The sequence below is a fragment of the Ciconia boyciana genome, chromosome 2 (assembly GCF_034638445.1).
Source record: "Ciconia boyciana chromosome 2, ASM3463844v1, whole genome shotgun sequence".
Taxonomy (NCBI): Eukaryota; Metazoa; Chordata; class Aves; order Ciconiiformes; family Ciconiidae; genus Ciconia; species Ciconia boyciana.
The window spans coordinates 114,589,542-114,611,163 of record NC_132935.1 but is presented as its reverse complement, the minus strand read 5'-3'; the positions used below and the strand labels follow the sequence as shown (position 1 = coordinate 114,611,163).

General features: G+C 36.9%; 1 protein-coding gene across 7 annotated transcripts in view; it reads right to left on the bottom strand.

The window, feature by feature from the left end:
* Positions 1-21,622, bottom strand: part of BBS9 (Bardet-Biedl syndrome 9) — a 309,847-nt gene that overhangs the window by 101,649 nt on the left and 186,576 nt on the right. For all 7 annotated transcript variants that reach the window (XM_072853644.1, XM_072853649.1, XM_072853643.1 and 4 more), the window contains one exon: positions 20,257-20,367. In XM_072853644.1, the coding sequence (XP_072709745.1) occupies positions 20,257-20,367 (111 nt within the window). The remainder of the gene's footprint in view (positions 1-20,256; positions 20,368-21,622) is intronic.

Sequence of the window (21,622 nt, the reverse complement as noted above, 5' to 3'; positions counted from 1 at the left end):
ATATACAGGTCTATACATTAAAAAGATGGCACAGCATGCAACCTAGTTAACTTTTATTCTGCTTATATCAAAGATGTATCCACTGAATGACAAATGTAAACGTGACTGTTGCATGAAGACCAGCCCTATCTGAATGTGTAACCAGTACTGGGCATTCCACAAAACACAACAGAAAGTTGATCAGTTTTTGCTAAGTCTGTTTCATAGCCTTATAAAAGAGAAGTCATGGAGGGTAGTAGAAGGTAAACTAAACCCGTATCGAGGATAGCCAGAAATAAGTTTTTATCAAAAAAGACACATTTCTAGTTTTGCAAAAGTTGATCGTGGATCATACTGCAGATATCTCTCAGGTACTTAAAAATTCAGCTTACGTTTCATTCCACTGATAAAGACACGCTTGGCCAGTTCTTCACACAGTAAGATAGCCCTTTACCAGAGAAGGATGTTTAATTTTTTTAAACTCATATTGCTCTAAATTTCTACACAAAATCCACCTATAACAGGGCAGTATAAAGCACTGATAGATGCACTAAGAAAACATCCTTTAAGTAGAGCATCACAATGTAGCAACATTTCCTGTTCCAACTCTGGGGAAAAAATGTAGGTATGTAGATAAGAACAGTGAGATTTGAATATTATTAATCAAATTATCATATCAATAATCAAATATTATTATTAAAATATACTTTTCAACTTTTACTTGAGTGTGGGAGCATGCTTAAATAGAATCCACACTTTAATGATCTGTAACAGGAAATACTCAGTTAAAAACAGAACTGGAGGACAAAATATTCTAGATGAAAACAACTGCATCTGCAATTAACATAAGAGTATACTACATTTAAAGCTAAAATAGCATAGGCAGAATTTGAATATTTTAATAAGCAGAAACCAATTATTGAAATACTTTACTCAAATATGAGTAAAAATTGAACAGCATGTTTGGTTAATTCTGTTGCCACTATTAGTGACATATACCGGGTGCATCTACATTACAATTTAAGTTTGGAACAGAAGTGAGCTTTTGAAATCATGCCCACTTTTTGTACTTTGGTTCATATATCATGGAACAGTCTCAAAGAATACAGATGAGACTCCTTTTAGATGGAGCAACACTAGAAAATGTACTTCAACCACTAATGGAGTCCACTGGACCAGATTAGAGAGAGTCGGAAGTGAAACACCCTGAAATATAGATAGTGTGAACATCAAGCTCTCCACATAAACTGTTTCCTTCCACAGATGTTGGGGTTTTTTTGCCCTGCACTGTTTAGCATAGCCATTACAATCACTATTTAGACCACAAATTATGCCTACTGTCATATGCACTTCCATTTAAGTACTGCAGACTAAACTGTATAAACAGCACTGAACCTGTTATTTATCCCTGCTCTTTGGCATCTGAAGAGTGCTTAGCCTCCACAGCCCCAAGCAGACAGAGATAACCTGCTGATGCTACATTTCTACAAACCTAGTAAAAGAGCATAAGCAATATTGATTCTGAAACAGGCAACTGCACTTTCCCAATCCTCATCTTTTAACTTTCCAGGACTGGCTCAAACATTTTTGCAGCTGTGCAGAGAAGTGGATCAGAGAACTGAGGTGAAACAAGCTCAATGTGCAAGCATCGCATGAGAAGTCCCGAAGCAAAGATACATTCAGTCTTGAATGTCTGAACCTAGAACTTCCCCCAGTGCCATGTGGCTTCCTGCACGGCATGCAGGAGCACTGAATTGCCATATGCAGGCTGGCCCCAGGGTAAGCCCCAGAACAATCCATGGAAAGATACCTTTATCTTCACTAGTTCTTCAGTTAATTCTTCAGAGGAATCTGCTTTCTTCACTAATTATCCAGAAGCTTGGGCTGCTAATGTAGGTGGAATTAATGACCAAGCTTGAAACAAACGCTCACGTTTTCAGATACTGAAATACTTTGTTAGGGGCCTGAAGTAAGCAGTCAAAATATACCTCTTTGTGCTTGATGCAAAGTGCATTTAATTCAAAAGAAAGCCTATCAGTGGTATCAACGATCTTGAATATATTGGAGGTATATCTATATATGATGTTAACATATAGTAACCAATAGTAAGATTTAAAATTTAAGAAAATATTGTGCCATCTACTTTCTCTATACTGAATAGTGAGGTCAGTGGAACAAAACTTTAACCTTTGGATTCACTGGAAACAGTAGAAAATTGTCTTCCCTTTTTCTCCTTATAAAATGCTACAGATCTGGTAGGGCTGACCTTTGGAAAAGGGAAAAGTCTGCTTCTTTCCAATTCTAATAGATTAAGTCAATAACCTGTATATCTGGATAAACATTACAATTAAATAACAGTAGTTCTGCATAAATCTTATACAGATCCAGATGCGGAATTCAAAGCTACACAGGCACAAACCTTAAAAAAATAAATTATATCTAAAATAACTCAGAAGTTCATTCCAGAAGAGATTTAAAATGTTCATAATTTAATAAGACATTTTTGTTTAAAGGTTTAATGAATGAAATGTAAGATACTGGCAGCTTTGCCTCATTCCACTGCTGTGAGCTCAGTAGAATTAAAGAGACAGAGGTGGGGGGACACGTATTTCAAGTCACATAAGCGTGAGAAGTAGGAGTGCCTTACACATATGGTTAGCACCATTTTCTTTATTATACCGTATGCTTAGTAATGTACTTGGCTAAACTTATTTTCAGGTTCCAAATGCACCATTTAAGCATACTACAAAGCTCTGCAGATCCTCCAAAGGTGGAAAAGCTCATACTTTCCTATTCACACCCTTTTTCCTGGATCAATCTAATCAGTTATACTCAAACAAAACTGTGCTACTTGTGTTTGGTATTGCGTTGCCAGTGCTGGTGGTCTTAAATTTCCACTCCCATCAAACCTCCCTGCAGTTACCATTTTTCCCTTCTCTATTAAATTCCTAGTTTTTAACACATCATCTAAAAGCATGGCAATGATTTGAGACAGCATAAAAGAAAGAGCAGAATACTAAGTTTGTAATGTAGCTCTGTCTTAACACACTTCGCTGGATGGGAGGGTGGAGGAGCAGGCACTTGAAGGTAATTTTCTGCATTTTGTTACTTAAAAATCGTAATTTTAATTTAATTCCTCTTTGGTTTTTGAAAAATATTTCCTTACAATGTTGTTAATCCCTCACTGGCCTAAGATACACTAAAAGATGCTGTTACATAGGACAAGATTTAGCCATACTGAAAATGGATTCAGAGTTTGTTCAGCCTTTAGAAAACTGGACTGCATAAATGTTCAATATATTTTATCTCTGTATAAATTAATGATCAAATAATTTTAAAGCATCACTAATCAGCAGGCTGATCTATATTAAGGCTCCTCTAATCGCAACATGACAGACTGTTTCTGATCTCACCTGGACTGATGCTACCCTTAAGTGAAATGAATATGCCCAACATAAGTTGGGCAAGAGAAAAGATTTGAGCCTGTCACAACTACCTTTCCGGTGCCATCAAAAGACCTGACAAATCAGTTTGCTTATCATTGTTCCAGTCTCAGAATTCTTCTGTTCCTTCAGCAAAGGTGAATCAATTACCAAGACACTCCCTTTTCTGTTGGTCATAAATCTGTGTTGGAAAACAAAGTAAAATTTTTACAAACATCTCAAATTCAGCTCAATATGAGACAAATTGCCTCTTGCCAGAACAACTCAAAAATACTGACTCCAGTTTCTACTGGAATGGCAGGTGGAACGAGGTGTCATATCACAGGACAAATGGATATTAACAGATATGAGTGACAGGCAGATATTTTTCTGGGAGAAAGGAGATGCACAAGACAAGGGAATGTACCTTGTCTATCCAGAGATTCCTGTGGAAAGTTTTGTGGTTATTTTATACATCTATACAAAGACAGCACGTCTCTTGGGATCTCTCTCATCGTGAGCCTGTAAATTCTACTTCGAGCAGTGCCTGCCAAGAATAGTCTCCCCTGAAACTGTTACTTATGACAAAATCAGGCAACGTGCATTACTTAATGTACATTGCAGATTTTAAAACCCATCCTGTTTGCTGTAAAAACAGAGATTTTCTTTGTGGTATTTTAGAATGAAGCACATCACCATGGTTCTGCAATGAGAACAACAATACATATCTAGCAAAATCATAGTCCAAAGATCTAAAATGGCTTTAAAAACATATCTCAAGAACTCAAACACAACTCATATTTTTCTGTGGTAGCAGATCATGGTGAGCAAGCATTCTTGAAAACACCTGCTTTCAGAGAGTTAGCAGAATATTTCACTATTTAGGATTTAAGGAAGAGAAGGCAGGAGGGGAGCTCCTTCTGCCCACTTTTGTGACATAAGAACCAAGTACTTCTCAAAGCTGGTACAACAGAAATTACAAACATTAGCACTCAGGTTGCTTTAAAAAAAAAAAAAAACAAACAAACAAACAAACAAAAAAAAAACCCAAACCAAAACCAAAAACTTTACGGGTTGTCTCTCCCAGAAGTACAGGGCACTCAGCAGGAAAACCATGAAAGATTACTACTTTGAGAAGTACTGAAACCACAGATAATTCAGAGACCAAATAACTGTTGGCAAAAAAAAAATCATTTTTGTTTGAAATAGTGATTTAAGTGGAAGACTTTTTGAGAATTAGAGAATGGCTTATAATACCTAATTTATCCTATATGAATTTTTTAATTCCTATATGAACTTTAACCATTATCTTCTTTTCCACAAATGTATCCCCACTGATTTGCAGAAATAAGTCTGAAAACACTTTCAGGTTCTCTAGACTGAGCTGTATGCATAGTTAACATTTCAGTTGTGTACTTTTTGGTTGTTCATTAACAATTGGTTTAGATATTACTATCACCTCTGTTCTGTGATTCTGTAAATAACCTAGAATCTGATTTTAGGAGCAAATAAACAAAATCTGCTTCACACACAAACCCGTGACGTGTGCTTCTAGAACAGTTTGCTGTATTTGTGGCTGCCCATGTGTTAACTCCTGCTTGTATCAACATTAGTTCTCATTTGCTCTTCTGGAGAACAAGTTCAGGGACGTAACCTGGCAGAAGACCATTCTTTTGGGCATTAGGAACTGAGAGGCAATGCTCAGCTCTGGAGGGAATGGCAACCTTGATGGCCATTGACCTAAACCACTGTAGAAATGATCCTGAATTTGAAAGAAGAAACAAATGGGTAGTAAATAGGGACAAGGCAAAATTCAGTGTGGGGAAAATGTACTCTAATCACTGACCAAATTAATGAAATCTTGCATTCATTTCAACTACCTTTCTCTACATGTAATACAATAACTTTTAAGTACTACCTATGATTGTTCTTTAAAACTCAGGAACATCCTACACTCTGGGAAATAGTTACCTAATTCTTCTTAATGAAATTCAGACTACAAAATCACAGAACTAAATATGCAGAACAGCCATGATATCCGCACAGGAAATCCAGCAGTCCTGATCACCTTTGCCTTCATAGCTACCAATAACCATTAACACCTTCTGCATCTCTACCGAATATTACAAGCTGAGCACTGAAAATAATTCATATAATTTTCTTCTCCAGGAAGAAAAAGGACTCCAAGATTGGAGAATGAAAGGAGAAAGTGGTAGCAGAAGGGGAATCACTCCAAAACAAAGCGATCAACAGAAAAAACAGATCTGAAATACAGATCTTCAGGGTTACCACAGGAGAGGGGGATGCAGTTAGTTAGAAGAAGAAATCAATTTTGGCTAAATAGTCTGTGTTTTGTAGTTTGTTTTTGCATTACAGTACACAATATAGGTCATGATGTATTACATGACTATAAATATCAAATAGTGAGGATCCAGAAAAGAAACAGTAAAATACAGGATGCGACACATTACTTTAAGTCAGTGCATAATTGTCAGAACAGTACTCCAGAAAGCAAATGAAATTTAACAGAGGTTCTTGTGTTGTCCTTTTTTTGTTTGTTTGTTTAGTCACATTTATTGTATTACACCATTGTATCAGACAGCTCCTCTGAAAAATCCTTTTAACAAAGGGAAAAGAAAAGAAAGAATGGTAATTTAATTTTAGCCCATTCCAGATTGATTTCTAGTCCATGCTCAGATGTCTGGAATTCAGCCAGAATAAAAACTGTATTTTAGAGAAAATGAACTAACACAGCCCATGAACAGTTTATTATCCTAAAGTTTAGCTGTTAGCTATAAATATTCCAAAATGTTAAAACTGCTGCTCAAGGGTATTTACATGTTGGCTTAGCTTCATGTTCGTGATGGAGTCTTGACCTATTCTCCATTTGACGAAACCAACAAAATGCTAAGGACGATAGGAGAAGCAGCTGTCCTAATATGACATTTCTTTCAGGCTTACAACCAATTTTATTCCAAGAAAGACCAAATACAGTTGATATAGAAAGACCAGAGGGTGTTTTCACTTTGCCTACTATACTCCCTTGTCAGTCCAGTGAGACTACACATACTTAGCAGTGTATGTGCTTAAGAACTTTGTTGGATTAGGTCCTGTGTCCACAATTTTAGAGCTGTGAGAGAATTGCCAGGAAAAAGCACAAATGAGTTCTGGCACAAAGGATTGTGAACACAAGAATATAGAGGCTCCCCATCATACACAAACCATCTTCCATGGCATAAAAATAAACTAGTATTTCCAGCACTGGTTCATTAGGTAACGGAACTCAGAATAATTCCACTTAATAAGGCATAGCACACAATTTAAAAAATCCTAATAGCATTCTGGGTTCTTTTCTCAGTGCTCCTATTTATTAAGGGTCTGAATGTGCTTCAGCTACTGTGGCTGCGAGTCACATGGCAGGGTAAGCTAATGTAAGCTTGGGCAGCCGTGGTTTCCCCATTCCCTTCTTCTTCCTTGAACCAGCACTCATGCTCCTGCATTATGCGGTGAATGATTCAGGAAGCTGATCGAATAAAAAGCTAGGACACAACTTCATGTTATACTTAATCTGATATATCTACAGCCTGCTGCCAAAATGGATAGTCATGTTCCTCCATGCACCGTGATGCACATACCAACCTCCTCCACTGCAGAACTAGCAGCTTTGTACCTGTAGACCCAGTTACAACTCACTGACCCCATAAAATAGTAACCTTTCCTTTTGATGGTCTAACTATAATGGATAAAAACTAAGGTAAAAAAGCAGCTTTAACCACATTTGGGGCAAGGTTTCAATCAGTTCAGCTCCCTAAAGCTGTCTTACCACCTGGTCATATAAACAGTGCTGGCACCAGCGAATGGAGAAGCACTTGGTGGGTGGGAAGAAGATAAGATAAAGCCATGGCAACTGCCCTGATTTAGGCCACAGCTCATTTAGATACAGCCAACCTAGTTTTAAGTTAGCTAACCTAGGTATGCAAAAGCTATCTTTTCAAGCACACTTTGCAATGTGCACTGAGGAACAGTTGCAGCAATTGTTTCCTTCCTGCTGCTAGCAATGCAGGCCAGATGAAAGCATGCACATGTTTTTAATAATGCTTTTCACAATTAAAAACTTTGCTGGATTATGACTACAAGGGGAGAGAACTAATACCCATGTGATGTGGAACATTTAGTGTATTTTCTATTTTTCTCATTTTCTACTGTGCTATGTTCTTCTATTCTCTGTTCTTACCTTGCTTCTTTCCCACCTGCAATGATAGCAGTTGCCAATCTCAAAGTGACAAGTTGTTAGTACTCATACACATGAAAAAAAAATCTAACATTTGCTGGAATATTAAACACACCAGAATAAAGCCACAAAAGAACAACATTTTATTGATAAACAGAGCCACAGGAGAGCTCTGTCTAACTGCATACAATTTTGGTATTTTGGTATTTTAACTCGTAACTTGCACATTTAAGGTTTTCTTGAATGGGATCAGAGATCACATCACAATCCAAGTTACAACATTTTGCTAAGGCTACTTTCCAGAAAACAAGCTTAGCTTCTAATTTTTAAAGTAATATTCTCCAGGCTGCTAATACATAGCTGGGGTATTGCACAGTGTTACACAGCCCATCAGTCTGTCCATGACACTCAGGGTACTAGACGTGAAGACAGATATGACATCTATGAGCCAAAATACATTAAAAAAATCACAGGTTCAATTCATTATTATCATGAAGGCAAGGGCAACGTTTACAGAGAAATTTTAAACACAACTAAATTAAGTTACGAGTTCAGATTTTATTAAGTAGTATCTTATTTGCTGTCTTACTAGATAGGAGCTATACATTGAGCTGAAAAGCAATCTGGCCTAACTGGTGTCACAAAATTTTTTAGTCTATTTAGGAAACGTACCAAGCTAAGGAACTACAAGATTTCTGTTGTGGTTCACCTTGTTCTGTGATACAACATGAGCTATAAATAACATGCCACTGATAAAAGCAAATGTGTCCTCAGTAAGTGGCGTAGTACATTTGTTTTGAGGGTAGCAGGAAAGGAAACAGACCTAGTTGTAACACCACTCCAGATATCACATCCTGTGCTGCTAAACGTTTTAGAACATCTTTCTATTTTTCCCCCTGAAATAGAACCAAACATTGAAACCAAAGTCTGCACTAGGAAATACAAGCTATTTTTGCATCCACCGTATGTTACCAAAGACCTAAACTTGATTAGCTTTATGCACTGGCATCCTGCTTACAAACAGTAAGGCATGGCTATAGATTTACTCAAGCAGTAACACAGGGCAGTAAGACACACCAGCACTGCTTTGTGCAGCATGAGTGCTTCTGGTCATATGTTCCAGTAGCTATTACAAAATTCAGCACTTACACTGTTTTTCATTCACTTCTACTTCAGCCCCATATCCTACTTTTGGAAACACTGCAGTAGACTTAATACTAAATCAGTGAGGGTGACACCACAACCGCAGGAAGACAGAGTTACTGTAACAGGTGAAGAAGATGAGAGGATACCTTATGGAGTACAACAATACAAAATAACTCAGAATTAGAATGTGCTTAGCAGAGATGGCTGATATTTGATGAGGCTGACAAAATTACTACTTACCTCAGGGTAAGTAATAAGCACTGCATTGTTGGAACTGTTGATTTTAATAATGAGGGCTACTGCTCTGCTGTTGCTTGTCCCTTTTGTGGAAGTCTTCCTAAAGTGTAATATTGTTTGGTCCCAAGGTACCAAACAATTCTTTAACAAAGTCATCCAACCACCCTCACCCAACATGGTGAACTTGAATCAGTTCTTGAAGCCTAACTTTTTGAATTCTGTTATTGTAACTGATGTGTCCCTTTACCAGAAAACATCAGAAGACCTGCATTAACTATAGTCAAACTTATAGATTCATTAACTACTAAATTTTAATTCCCCACTGAAGTTCGAAATATGACACATTCAAGCATTAGGGACAAGATGGTCACACGTGCTGCATCTCACAGCCACAGGTAATGAGAACCAAGTCAAGAACCAAGGAGTTTGTGAGAGGCCATCAGCTATGATAGCTGTGACAGCACGCAGAGGTGGGGCCCCAAAAGACATTACTATTAAAAGCAGAATGTGGGCTTCTGTGAATTAGGCATAAATTCACACTGGGGAACTGTGTGCGCATTCAAAAAACTGCGGAAGAGCTCTTAACACTACAGCATACAAACGCAACATAAGAATTTTACTGTCCATTTTAAGTGACCAATTTTAAGAGCTATAGCCAGCATGTCTGAAATGTGTACTGCTCCAGCATACCAACGTGAGAACAACTTTGAGCCACAATAGACTATTGGGATTCGGGGTTCAAGCCTCTTCTGAGATACGTCAACCCTAGCATCACAGTATCACCTACCCGTACAAACATGGAAATCACATTCATTGGCTCTATAGAAAAGCTCTGACTTGTAGAACCTTGATGGTGCAGTAACATTTTGAATATTTCATTCTAATAATTTAGAGAAAAAATTGCTGATACCAATTCTGGAAAGGTTTCAGTACTATTCACAATATTATTTAACTAAGATGATATGCTCTGGCATTATATATCATCCATATTACCCACAATGTCCATTCCTTGACAATTCAAATCCCTAGCAATGCTCCGAAGTGGCTTATAATGGCACTGATAATTTCCACAAAATGACATGGAAAACCTATTTGCAATTCTAGTAACACTCTCCAACAAAGAGCATGTGGGAATGTGCTCCCTCATTTCAGGCATGTCAGCAGTTCTTTCAACGAGAGTCAATGTTTCCATTCAAATCCCTTATTTTTCAAGAGGTTGCAGAGTCAGCCCTCAGGGAGAGAGAACCGATACTAGCAGTTTCAGGTGCTTTCATGCAATCCGGTATCTCAAAGACAGTATTTTTTCTTTTTTCTAAAGAAAGTTTAAGCCATTAGCTCATAATATGGATGGCTGCCTTCTGGAATTGGGAGGGGAGAAAGGGGCGCAAGACACTAAAATTACTTCTAAAAGAAGATATTTTGGAAAATAACCTCTAACACCTCCACAATGTCATTTTTTTCCAGCAAACAGTTCCTAAAGACCTAGAGCTAATCTCCCTTTGGTGGCCAATGTTGACAAGCTATAAAGTGAGTCTTGGCATTTTGTGTAACCTGGAAAAAAGACCTGGAAAACCATTTTACAGCCTCATCCTGGATTTAACTAATACTCATCTGATATATCAAACAATTACATTAGTATTAAATTTAAGATTCTGAGAAAGTTAGTGAAACAGTTTGAGGATAGAAGTAACCTTTAGTATGTATAGTCTGACTTTTATATATAGCATAAGCCACGCAATTCCAACCCCAAGTTTCTGCACCGGAAAAACTCCTCCTTGGAGCACTCAATGAGTTTTGGGGATTTCCTAAAACTTGCAGTACTGGTTTTTAGCAGTACAGGAGGTCAAAGTGGAGTGCTTGGCTCTGTTTTGTGCTATTGAACATCTTACTTTTAATTACCTCTTTTATATAAAGATGGATGGTAGAAGCCAAAAGTGTCTCTATTCTCCTCTGCCTGCCAACCTTGTTGTCCAGGGCCACGAGCAACTGACGGGGACTCAATAACATACCTGGCAGCCACTAAATGCTTCTTGGCTGGGAACGCTGAGTGGGCATTCAAATAATATTTTGATTAGTTTCTCCGTCCTTTGGGTTTTTTTTTTAAATAATACCTCATTAGAAACCAGAACAGCATAAATTTTTTATATTTCTCAAAGACTGCCAAGAACATATAGGAGACTAACATCTAACACAAATGCACATAAGGAATCATTACTAGAAAGTAAATTTTATAGACACACTTCTATAACGTCAAGAAAGTAGCGCAGATATCTGTGTACTATCTCACTAGCCAACACAGATCTGACAGAAGAAGTGAAGCCAGGAATAATACACTAATCCAAACAACATATGAAATTCAAACCTATCCATGTTCTGAACAAAATGATGATTTTCCAGTTAAACAAAAAACTAGGTACAAAAGTTTGTGTAGAAAAACCGGAGAGACAGTAAAGCATTATGTGGGAAAACAGATGTCTTGAGAAACAAGTTTTACTGAGTATTCAGTGAAAAGATTTCGCCACAGAGTTAGAGGAAACAATAGCCAGCAGTTCATATCTACCAGAAACAAAGCGCTGGGCATATTTGCAGTGTGAACTTTAGATGGCAAGGTTTGATATGATGAAGAAAATAACTGGCGTGAGGAAACAAAAACAACACAAGAAATCTTACAAACACTAGCAAGGAAAACAGAGCATTAACCTTCACCTTCACACAGGAAAAGTAAGCAGCAGCAAATAACAGAAACATCAGACTAGTTTCTGTCCTGCCCATCTTTACTGGCAGAGGGTGAGCAAGTAAATGAATCCTAGTGACAGACAATCATCTACTTTTCTTAAGCTCATAGTTATGCAAGATAACTGCCAAGAAAATATGGAAAACAACATTTAGTCACATAAAAACCTTTTAAACTTCTCTTTTTTTGATTCCTTCCACTATGCTATAGTTCCCCTTTCTTGCGTACAAGACCTATTTAGAATTCTTAACAATGTGTTTAGCTTTGATTTTCGTTTTGTTGTTTTGTTCCATATTTAGCATGCCCTTTCTTCTCAACATATGTTTTATGTGCTCCTTATCTTCTATCATCCATCAGCAATTTTCACGTTCAGGACTTGATAAAAATAAGGAAAGGCTTTTTCATAGATTCCAAAAAGCTTTGGATATGGCCATGAGTATGTTGTTACGCCTTGTATCACTCTTTACTGCTCCCTTAACTGCAAAAATAGCAACTTTTTGCTAGTAATTTTAAGAGTGCCTTTGAATTCTCAAATCATAAAAGTGCTTTAAACAAATGATTTTTTCCATTAAAGCCACTGAATTTGAAGGAAAAGGTTCCAGCTCTCTATACCATGACTTGTTCATTTCATACCTTTTTTCTGTGATCTCATAGCAATTTCTGAGACAACCCATGAAGCACAGTGTAAGGTACCCCTCAGTTCTTTCTTTCATTGACAGTCATGAAACAAACCGGAATTAGTCAGAGACTTTTTTAACCTTTGAAAGGAAACATTTTGTAAAACACTACCACAACCATTGGTATGGGGCAAACACACAGAGACTGATCTCTTTACTCACTGCAGTAGATAATATACATTATAATATACTTGAATCTGCAAATAGTAGAACATAAATAAGACTTGCTATGTTCTCATGTGTTATATTACATTTCACAGGAGATGTATATACAAGCTCCTGCCAAAAGAGAAACTGCACTTCGTTTGGTATTGACTTAATGAAGGAATTCTCACATTAATCTCTTAAGCTGTACTGCTCTTTGGAAAAACAGACTCTGTGGAAAAGAAAACCTCCATAAATCTCTTCAGCTCTCTCCAGAAAAATGGGCTTTTTGTAGCCCAGTGATTTTCTTTGCACCTTTTCTTGTGGAAACAATTAGCTTAGCAATTTTAAAGTATTAGGTGGGCCCAGCTGCAGGCTCCTGGTATCTTTCCTATTATATAGCAATGTCCATGCAGAAAGAAACAAGGATCTGCTCTCATAGTGCTACAATACATCAGTGGGAAATACGTAAGTGAGCTACTAATAAGGTTAGGTCTTGTAGGAGCTTTCACTTACCTGAGGTCATCACTTTTCAGCATTTTTGCCAGATTTCTCTCTAATTCAAGACTCTTCATTAGCTCAAGGACAAAATATTGTGTGGCAACTCACTTGTCAAAATGCTTGAAACTGAACTCAGACTGTCAGAGGCACATTCACCCCTCAGACGAGCCCCGTTAACTGGTTCTTCAATGATTTTCAAAAAATAAGTCTGAAGTCAGACCTGTTCTTATTTTTATCATGAGTGTAGTAACCAAACTTTAGACAGAAGTTCAGGTTCAAAACTGTGGCCAAGGACAGCTGAAAAGTCTGTGTTGCCAACAATACTGATTTGTTCAACTGGTTGTTTTGAAAGCTCATTATGGGCATGAAATCCTATTCCAGACAGCACGTACATTTTTCCAAAATGATCTTTAGCTTAATTTATACATTTCCCTTTTATTTAATCTCATGTACAATACAGTTATTATTAGGATTGATTTCTGTTGTATTATACTGTCTAACCTGAAAAAGTTAATTGCTTGGCTATGTACATTGAAAATACTTTTGCTGTAATCGGCAAGAATATCAATATCCAAATGATTACCAGTGTAGCAAATGATGATAATTACAATAACAGTAGTAAGGCCACCTGTATCTCACTTGTGTATGTTGAAAATTTAGTGCAGTTATTAGTCCAATATATAAATAATACATGTCTGATCTAGAGCAAATAGAAATCTTTCATAGACCTGTTTTAGAGTTTTTACAGCGTATTTAAACACCCTTCAAAACAAATTCAAGGATATGTCTCTGCTCATTTGTGTAGGTAAAAGATAATATTAAGAACAGTACAGTACAAAAATAAAAAGACTCAGTGGATAGTGGCAACATTTTATATCCAAAAGCTCTTTACCATCTAACTGTTTGTACAAAGCCAAGTGTTTAAGAATACTCCTCTCTAAAATCAAGTAAATGAAACACTATTGCAAAACTTCATCTTCTATGACATCGCTTTGTGATAAGCTACTTTATAGATGGCAGTTTCACACAGTTGTGTATTCATGTAAATTATGATTCATAAGAAAAATTAAGCACATAGCTAAGTTTAAATGTGTCACTAGACCCTTTAAAGAAAAACAGTTGCAATCTTGTTTACTAACAAGAGTTGTTTACACAAGGTTGTGTAACTAAGCATCTTTCTGGGCTGGAATCATGTGATAGTTCCTAAAATTGTCTAGGCATAATAAGGACAGCAATCTCTGATTAGAAGGGTAAAGTTTAAAGATCCTCTTAAACAGCACCCACAACATCTACATAAACATTGTCATGCAATGCTGTAGATAAAGTAACAAACGAAATAAATAAAATACACTAAGTAAAACTTGTAGGAATAGATGTGCAGCTGTGCAATTTCTGGGTGCAACTTTGGAGGGTGTTTTGAAAATTTGGCTCAGAATGTCTTGTTTTACTGGAGTTTATAGCTCAACCTCACCATCATTTATGTATAGTTGCCTGCGTATTTAATCAAAAGTAACAAGCCAGATGCTTCAAATTAAAGACAGTTAAAAATCTATTCCAATACATAAATATACATGCTGAGACAGTTTTTGGTCTTAGATGCTATGAGTATTAAACTATGAAAGTTTATTTACTTTACTAAATATAATCATACAAGATGAGAACTTTGAAATTTAATCTTTAAGTCATCTAAATATTTGCATGACAGCAAAATACAAATAATTTCACTAAAAACAGTGGCAGCACAGTAGCGAGTGCAAATGCCAAACCTTTGGTGTCACTTGGTCTCATGAATAGCTTCTCAGAAATATTTGTATTTAAACAATTAATGTAAATACTGGGCCATGTTCTCTGTTGCTCTCTCAGAAGGAGACAATGATTATTCTGAATTATCATAGCAAAGTCAGGCAAACATTTTCCTTAAATATTTAAGACTTTTTTTCATTTAGATAGATCATTTAGAGGATAGATTTACAGGATCTTTCGTGAAAAATTCTGCCAGGAAAATAAAGTCTTACAAGTTGTGAAAATTCCAACAGCTGCATGACATGACACTTGACAAATCTGACTCCTAGTGTTGTAAAATCCTGAACGACTAAGCAAACTACAAAGTAATCGGCACCGTTGTTCTAAAAAAAAAAAAAAAAACCCCAAAAAACAATAAACCAAAAAAACAACAACAAAACACACACACAAAACCCCCAAAACAACCAAAACAACAAAAAACCCAAAGATACATTTTTCAGCCCGAACATTCTTTGATTCATGCTAATTTTTCATCTGGTTTTCCATCAACTTAGTGGAGCTACCAGCATAAAACTCTTTACTCATAAAACAGCAACCAGTTCCTTTCTGTCTAAAATATTCAGTAGGAATATTGGTTAGAAAAATACATCTTAGGAAATTCTCTTTCATAGTAAGTAGCATGCAGCAGTAGCATATGAGGAATACAGAATACTTACTTTAAGGGCTATATCCTGATAAATACATACATTGTTATTTCATCCTAAAGCTCATCACCAGCACAGTTTAATTGTTCAGAGAAAAGTTGTTTTAAGGTTGTTCACCATATCCCTTAGAGATGTCTCTAAAAAGCCAGCATGTACAAGAACTTCCTTATACTTATTTGCTACAAACCACATTTTCAACTCATTTAATCAGAAATATTTAAGTACAAGGGAGAACTTGAGAAGTGGAGTTCTGCAAATCTCTGTTAATTGTTACCTTCTAGAACATATGAAAACTTCTGCTTGAAATCTAACCACTCACTCAAGCAGACTGCAACTCTAGTAAGAAATTTGTAACTTGTAAAGAAGAAAATGGAGGACAGCAGGAACAGCATAACAAAGAGAAAGGAAGTCCACAGGACCTACATGAAAGAGTCTACAATCACTGCATTTGTACTTGTGACTGAACCAGAGGTCAGCATATCTGCATTGGTATTGTAGCTGTGAATGCATAGAAAAAGTAATGATGTAACAACAGAGACTTCAAAGTGGATTCAAATTCAAATTATATTCAAACTCTCTACCAGGCTTGTGCAGCCGACAATGAAATCTGTGCTGCTGTGTCCTCACTCTAACCAAAACACCAAGATCAAACTTAGCAGGGATAGATTTATCATGCTAACATTACTCCTCCAAATGCATTGCACACAGTGCCTTGAGGGGGTAAGCAGGAAGAATTATTTTCCATTCACTGGGACAGACAATGTTCAAGGGAGTACTTTTGTACCCACTCAAAGCAAAATCCATTGGCAAGAAGCTACTCCTACAACTGCAACAGTATCATTAACTTCCAGGTATCATGAACCTGATCCTATTCTTTACTATGGAATCACAACATACTTGGATTAGAAAAAAATAAATAAGAAAAAAATCAGTGTGAACTATTTCAGCAATAAAAAGAAAACATCATACAAACATTAATTCCCCTTCCAGAGAGACTCTGTGATTGGGCCAGAACCATTCATTCTCTCCTTGCACAGACTTGCGGCATAACTACTAGATATAATTTTCTGCTGTTCTAAGTAACTATTCCAAATAAAGCCAAAGGCCTCATTGAGATGCTTAGCAGCTGGAAAGTCTCAGTATAATATTTTGTATGAGATAAGTTGCAAGTCTGTGGCAGGATGCTACCCTACAGCATACTTCCTCATAGCACAACACAGTCTTCCAGGTCTTAGTCCCTCGTTTCCCTTACAGTTCTTTGCATAGCTCATACAACATATTTAAGGCAGCGACCTCTTTCCTAGGTCTACATCTACTCATGAAATTCAAAAGGTTTTTTAAAATTCTCAGCATGCCCAAAGAGCATACTAGCATCCAATGTAGTGACCGGCAGTTATCTCCATACACTATATACTACATCTCATTAGCAAGAGATTAGCCAGCTCAGATATTTATTAGCAGCAAGAGTTACATGTAAATTAACTATTGAGTATTTATTTTGAGTTTTGGTAGATTCTAGAGCCAGAGTTCAGTGCCATACTATCACAGGTAGATTGCTAGCAATACTGGAGTTAGCTAGCTCAAGACTAATTGAACATCCTCTATGCAAGCAGCAATCAGAGCAGTAATAATGTAGACATACTCATAGGGAGCTCACAGAGTCTGGCACAGAATTCAGGTCTCCTCTTGGGCTTGAGGCTCCCTCCTTTGCTCCTCATTTCTCTGTGTTCCAACCTTCTCGATAGCACTTCTTTTCAGCAGAGGTATACATGCAAGCAATTTAACTATAAGCAAGGGTGTCCAAGTACAGGACACCTCTGAGAGGACTTGTTTCTTCCTGTCTCAGTGAGGAACTCCCATTGCTTCCTGCTGAGACCTTTGTGACTCAGGTCTTACACTTCTTTTCAGTGGATAAGGCACTTTGTTCTGCTTTGTTTTTCTACCTCTACAATTGTACTTTTGAGAACTGCTTGAGTTTTTTCCTAATCCAGCACACTATCAGTGGGAGAAATCAGAGCTTACCCTTTGTTCTCATAGAAATACATGTGTTCCCACTAAGGGAATGTCACTTCCCCCCCCCGTGTATAACTGTTAATAGAATTCTACCTGTACAAAATCCTGTTGCTAAGATTTGGTCTGGCACCAGATGGAGCAAGTACATAACTACACTTCTCACTCCATTTCAATGGATGGTAGTCCATCGCATTCAGCTGAAGTTCTCCCATGACCTACAGAATCCTTTGGAATATTCTAACTTGATCAGCTCATTTTATTCCTTTGATTTCCACCCTCCTCTGTGAATGCAATCTGTTACTAGACATGTTTCTCTTCAGGTTTCCTACGCAGGGATATCAGACACTGTGCCCATGTTCATACTAAACTACAGCTGAAGAAACCCTGTTTTTTCTCTTCAGTTTTGAGCTATTTGGTGTTGTAGCCTCAATCTATTTTTATCTATTTAAACCTCTATCGTTAAACTGCGGGAATTTTTTGGTAAAGAACATTAAGAAGCTTAGGCATGGCATATCAGTTCAGCTGATACAGCCCAATGAAAAATATTAGCTAAATGCAGAAACCTCTCCAAAGCCAGTATAATTTTGCCTATCTCTATAGCTAGAGATATGAATAACAAAAGCCACCTACAAGAAGAAAACAAAACCTCTCAACTTATAATCAAAATCTACCTTGAACTCCCTTAGGAAATGAAGGAAGATATATCAAGAAAAAGAATTTTTATTCTACTTTGCCCCTTTTTTCTCTTATTGACTGGACATAGTGAAATTAAATGCAAACTTATTTTAAAAAGCTACATAAGACACAACAAATATTCTTTGAGGGCTCATTGTAATCACCGTGGTCTTGCTGCAGTCTCTGGTGCCTGTGCAAGAACTCAAGCCAAAAATATCATGTACAGAAAAACATTGCAATGCTGTGATTTCATGCCTAGTGTTACCTTATGGTTTAAGTAGCTCCCTTGGCTCTTACACTTGTAGCAATTAGAATTTCCAGACAGCTCAGTGGCAGATATTCTAGGTGCTCTCTATATTGTAGCACTAACTGGCAGATGACACTCAATTCTTACCATGAATGAATTAAATTTACTGGTATAACACATGGCTGTAAACTTAAAAACTTTTTTAAAGCTTTCAAAGTTTTCATTCTGCCTGTTATAGTTACAAAGCAACAACAGCCAGCTATGTCATGTAAGTCTCAATTTTTGTCATGGGCTAAGACTTACAGTAGGATATGCAGGTCCCCATGCTGCTGTTTCTGGATCTCATGAATACACTTCTACACCTTTCCTCTCGTGCTAGTCTTTTCAGCAATATGGTTATTTGAACATAGCAGAACACTATCTACTGAAGAACAAATATGTGCTTGACCAGAAGAATGGAGCATCAGACAAAGAAGAGGGATTGCCTGCCATATGTTCTTGATTTATTGGTCTAGTTGCCTGAAGTTGGAATTTTATCAGGATCGTATCCTACATCAGACAGACGATATACTTTTCCATTACCAGGAGGGTACTTAATATATTTAGATGACAAAGGTTAAACTATACATATGTCAACTTTGACAGCTTCCCTTCTTCTTATCACCTGAAGGCCATGAGGACTGCAAGTAATTAGCACTCTAGAAAGTCAGAGCTCTAGGCCTTCACTGGATTTTTCAGGTTGTTTTTGTGAGCACATACTCATTTTGGAGTTTTAAGTTACACCGTGGCATTATTATACATTGCTGAATTAGATATCCTTCTTCCCTGTCCACTATTAAAAATTTGCTAATGTAAATTCTGCTGTTGCAATTAACTATATATTCCAACTCCCTGCCTGTCTGTGCAACAGTTAGCTGGGCAAACAAGCAGCTGAATGCATTTTAAACACACAATTAGCTCTTTTTTGCAGAAATAGACAGGACTTTCTGTCTATTTCTGACTATTGCTGGTTGCAACCTCTAAGCTGCTCTTCTTAACTTCAACACCCATCTATAATGAACACCCCTGATTTACAAACAACATTCAGATACATTTAAAAATAAATATTACAGGACAAAATCAGACAATGAGGGAGGAAAGAGGAGTGAAGATACAACTTAGTAAACAAAATGGGAAATAGCTGCAGTCAAAGCCTGAGACTTACCAGGCACTTTATTAAACTGCAATGCACTACTTACAGAGCTGCTTTTAAAATATGTTAACACTATATCACAGAGTTCCCGGCAGCATGAAGTCTTTCCAGAAAATGTGTCATCACTGTATGCAGCATATTATATAGCCAGTATAATTTCATTTGATTATATCCAATAATATTTTTCTGAAATTCTAGGAAGTCTCCCCACAAAAGATAAGACCCTATTTTAATCAGCTGGCACAAAGTCTAGCCACCGTACTGCAGAAAAAAAAGCCTTTATTACACCAAAATGTCCTCAGTTTCATTTTGCTTCTGTGGAAGAGGTTGTGAATAAAACCTGTGAGAATCTCATTCAAGTATTATGTAGCACAAAACCTTTCAAATCTGAAGTTATTTAATCCAAGACTGATCTCTACAGTTTAACTATTCTTGAAAGAAGCAGCTGAATAAACTCAGAATCCTACACTTTGTACTATTATTGCAAGAAAAATTGAAAATTATGCTAACGAAGCCTGAAATATATGTAATTTGTTTCACATGCCCACAAGCATTCTGAAAAGACAAGCTGTACAGCTCTAAGTAAGACAATGTAATTTTCCTTTTCTTACCAGGCTTGGATTTCTGCTTTGCGATCTGCCCGTGATTGGGAAATGTTGCTGTGGAGCCTGGTATAACCGTTCTTTCCTCTAAATCAGACTCTGGGATTGTAGTACAGCCACCTAGTTGAAAATGGAAGAACCTTAATGTGGTGTTTATGTAACAAAACAAATTCACTGGTGGATAATTAAGGAAAAAAGGTGATAAATTATCTGACAGGAACATATAAAACTGAAATAGTCTTTACTTACGCTTCACAGAAATGTTTGTTAAAGAAAACTATTACCATTGTTTAGAAGGCTGATTATGCCTTAATGATTTCTCTGTACTACTCACACTGGTTTGAAAAAATTTGAATGTATTAAGACCACAGAATATGTATAAAACTGGTTCCACATAACAGATGGAAATAACATGATTTGTCTTAAAGATCAGACTACTGAGAGCTAATTTTGTAATAAAAGTAATTAAGTGTGAATGAAATAACTTTACAAAGTCAACAAACCTTATGAAGATTGTTAGCTTGCCACAGAGAATGACATGATGATAAGTTTTTGGATGGGCTATTAAATACAGTATTTTTATTACTTAGTGCTAGAGATACAGAAACACAGGGACACTTTCACTGTCCAACAACACACTGCGCTGGCAATGCCTCACTCAAGTGATTTTAGGATGCATGGCATAATAGATTCTTTGGATTTTGCAATATTGCTTTCTGAGTAGTTCATTAGAGAACACAGTGATTTATAGCTTTCTCTTCAAACACGTTTAAATGCCTATGTTTAAAATACGAAGAGAGGGATAATCTAGTAGTATCTAGTAATCTATCTACCTGAAGATAGCTACAGTAGCTTGCAGTGGAATAGGTTGATGTAAACTTATTTCAAAACAGCTGTGATCAGGACATTGGAGGATATGTCACTATTCCACAGCAAAAACATGGCCTTACAGTAAGTGCATTGCCAACAATATAGTACATAGCTGAGCTGCATCTCTTTCCCATAGCCCTCCCAGGATCACCACTAGCAAGCAAATAAATCTATGTGTGTTCTGTATAGTAACACTTATCTATTGCGTTCTGAAAGCACATGTTTATAAACAGCACATCGACTCCCACAGACTTCTCGCTTCTGTGTCAGAGTCGTTCTATTTTGAAAAGAAATGTTCTACACCAGGCCCCATAACCGGTGTATCCAATTTGCAGCAACACAGGCTATTCTCTCCTTACAAACTAAACCAGTAAAACAGTTAAAAATAAGATTGCATTCCCAAGTAGGAGAGCTGCAGTTTCCCCAGCAGTTTCAAAAGTACTGTCAAAGCAATGCACGATGTCCTGCAGAAATGTACCACACTGTCTAGCTAGGGTAAAGCACA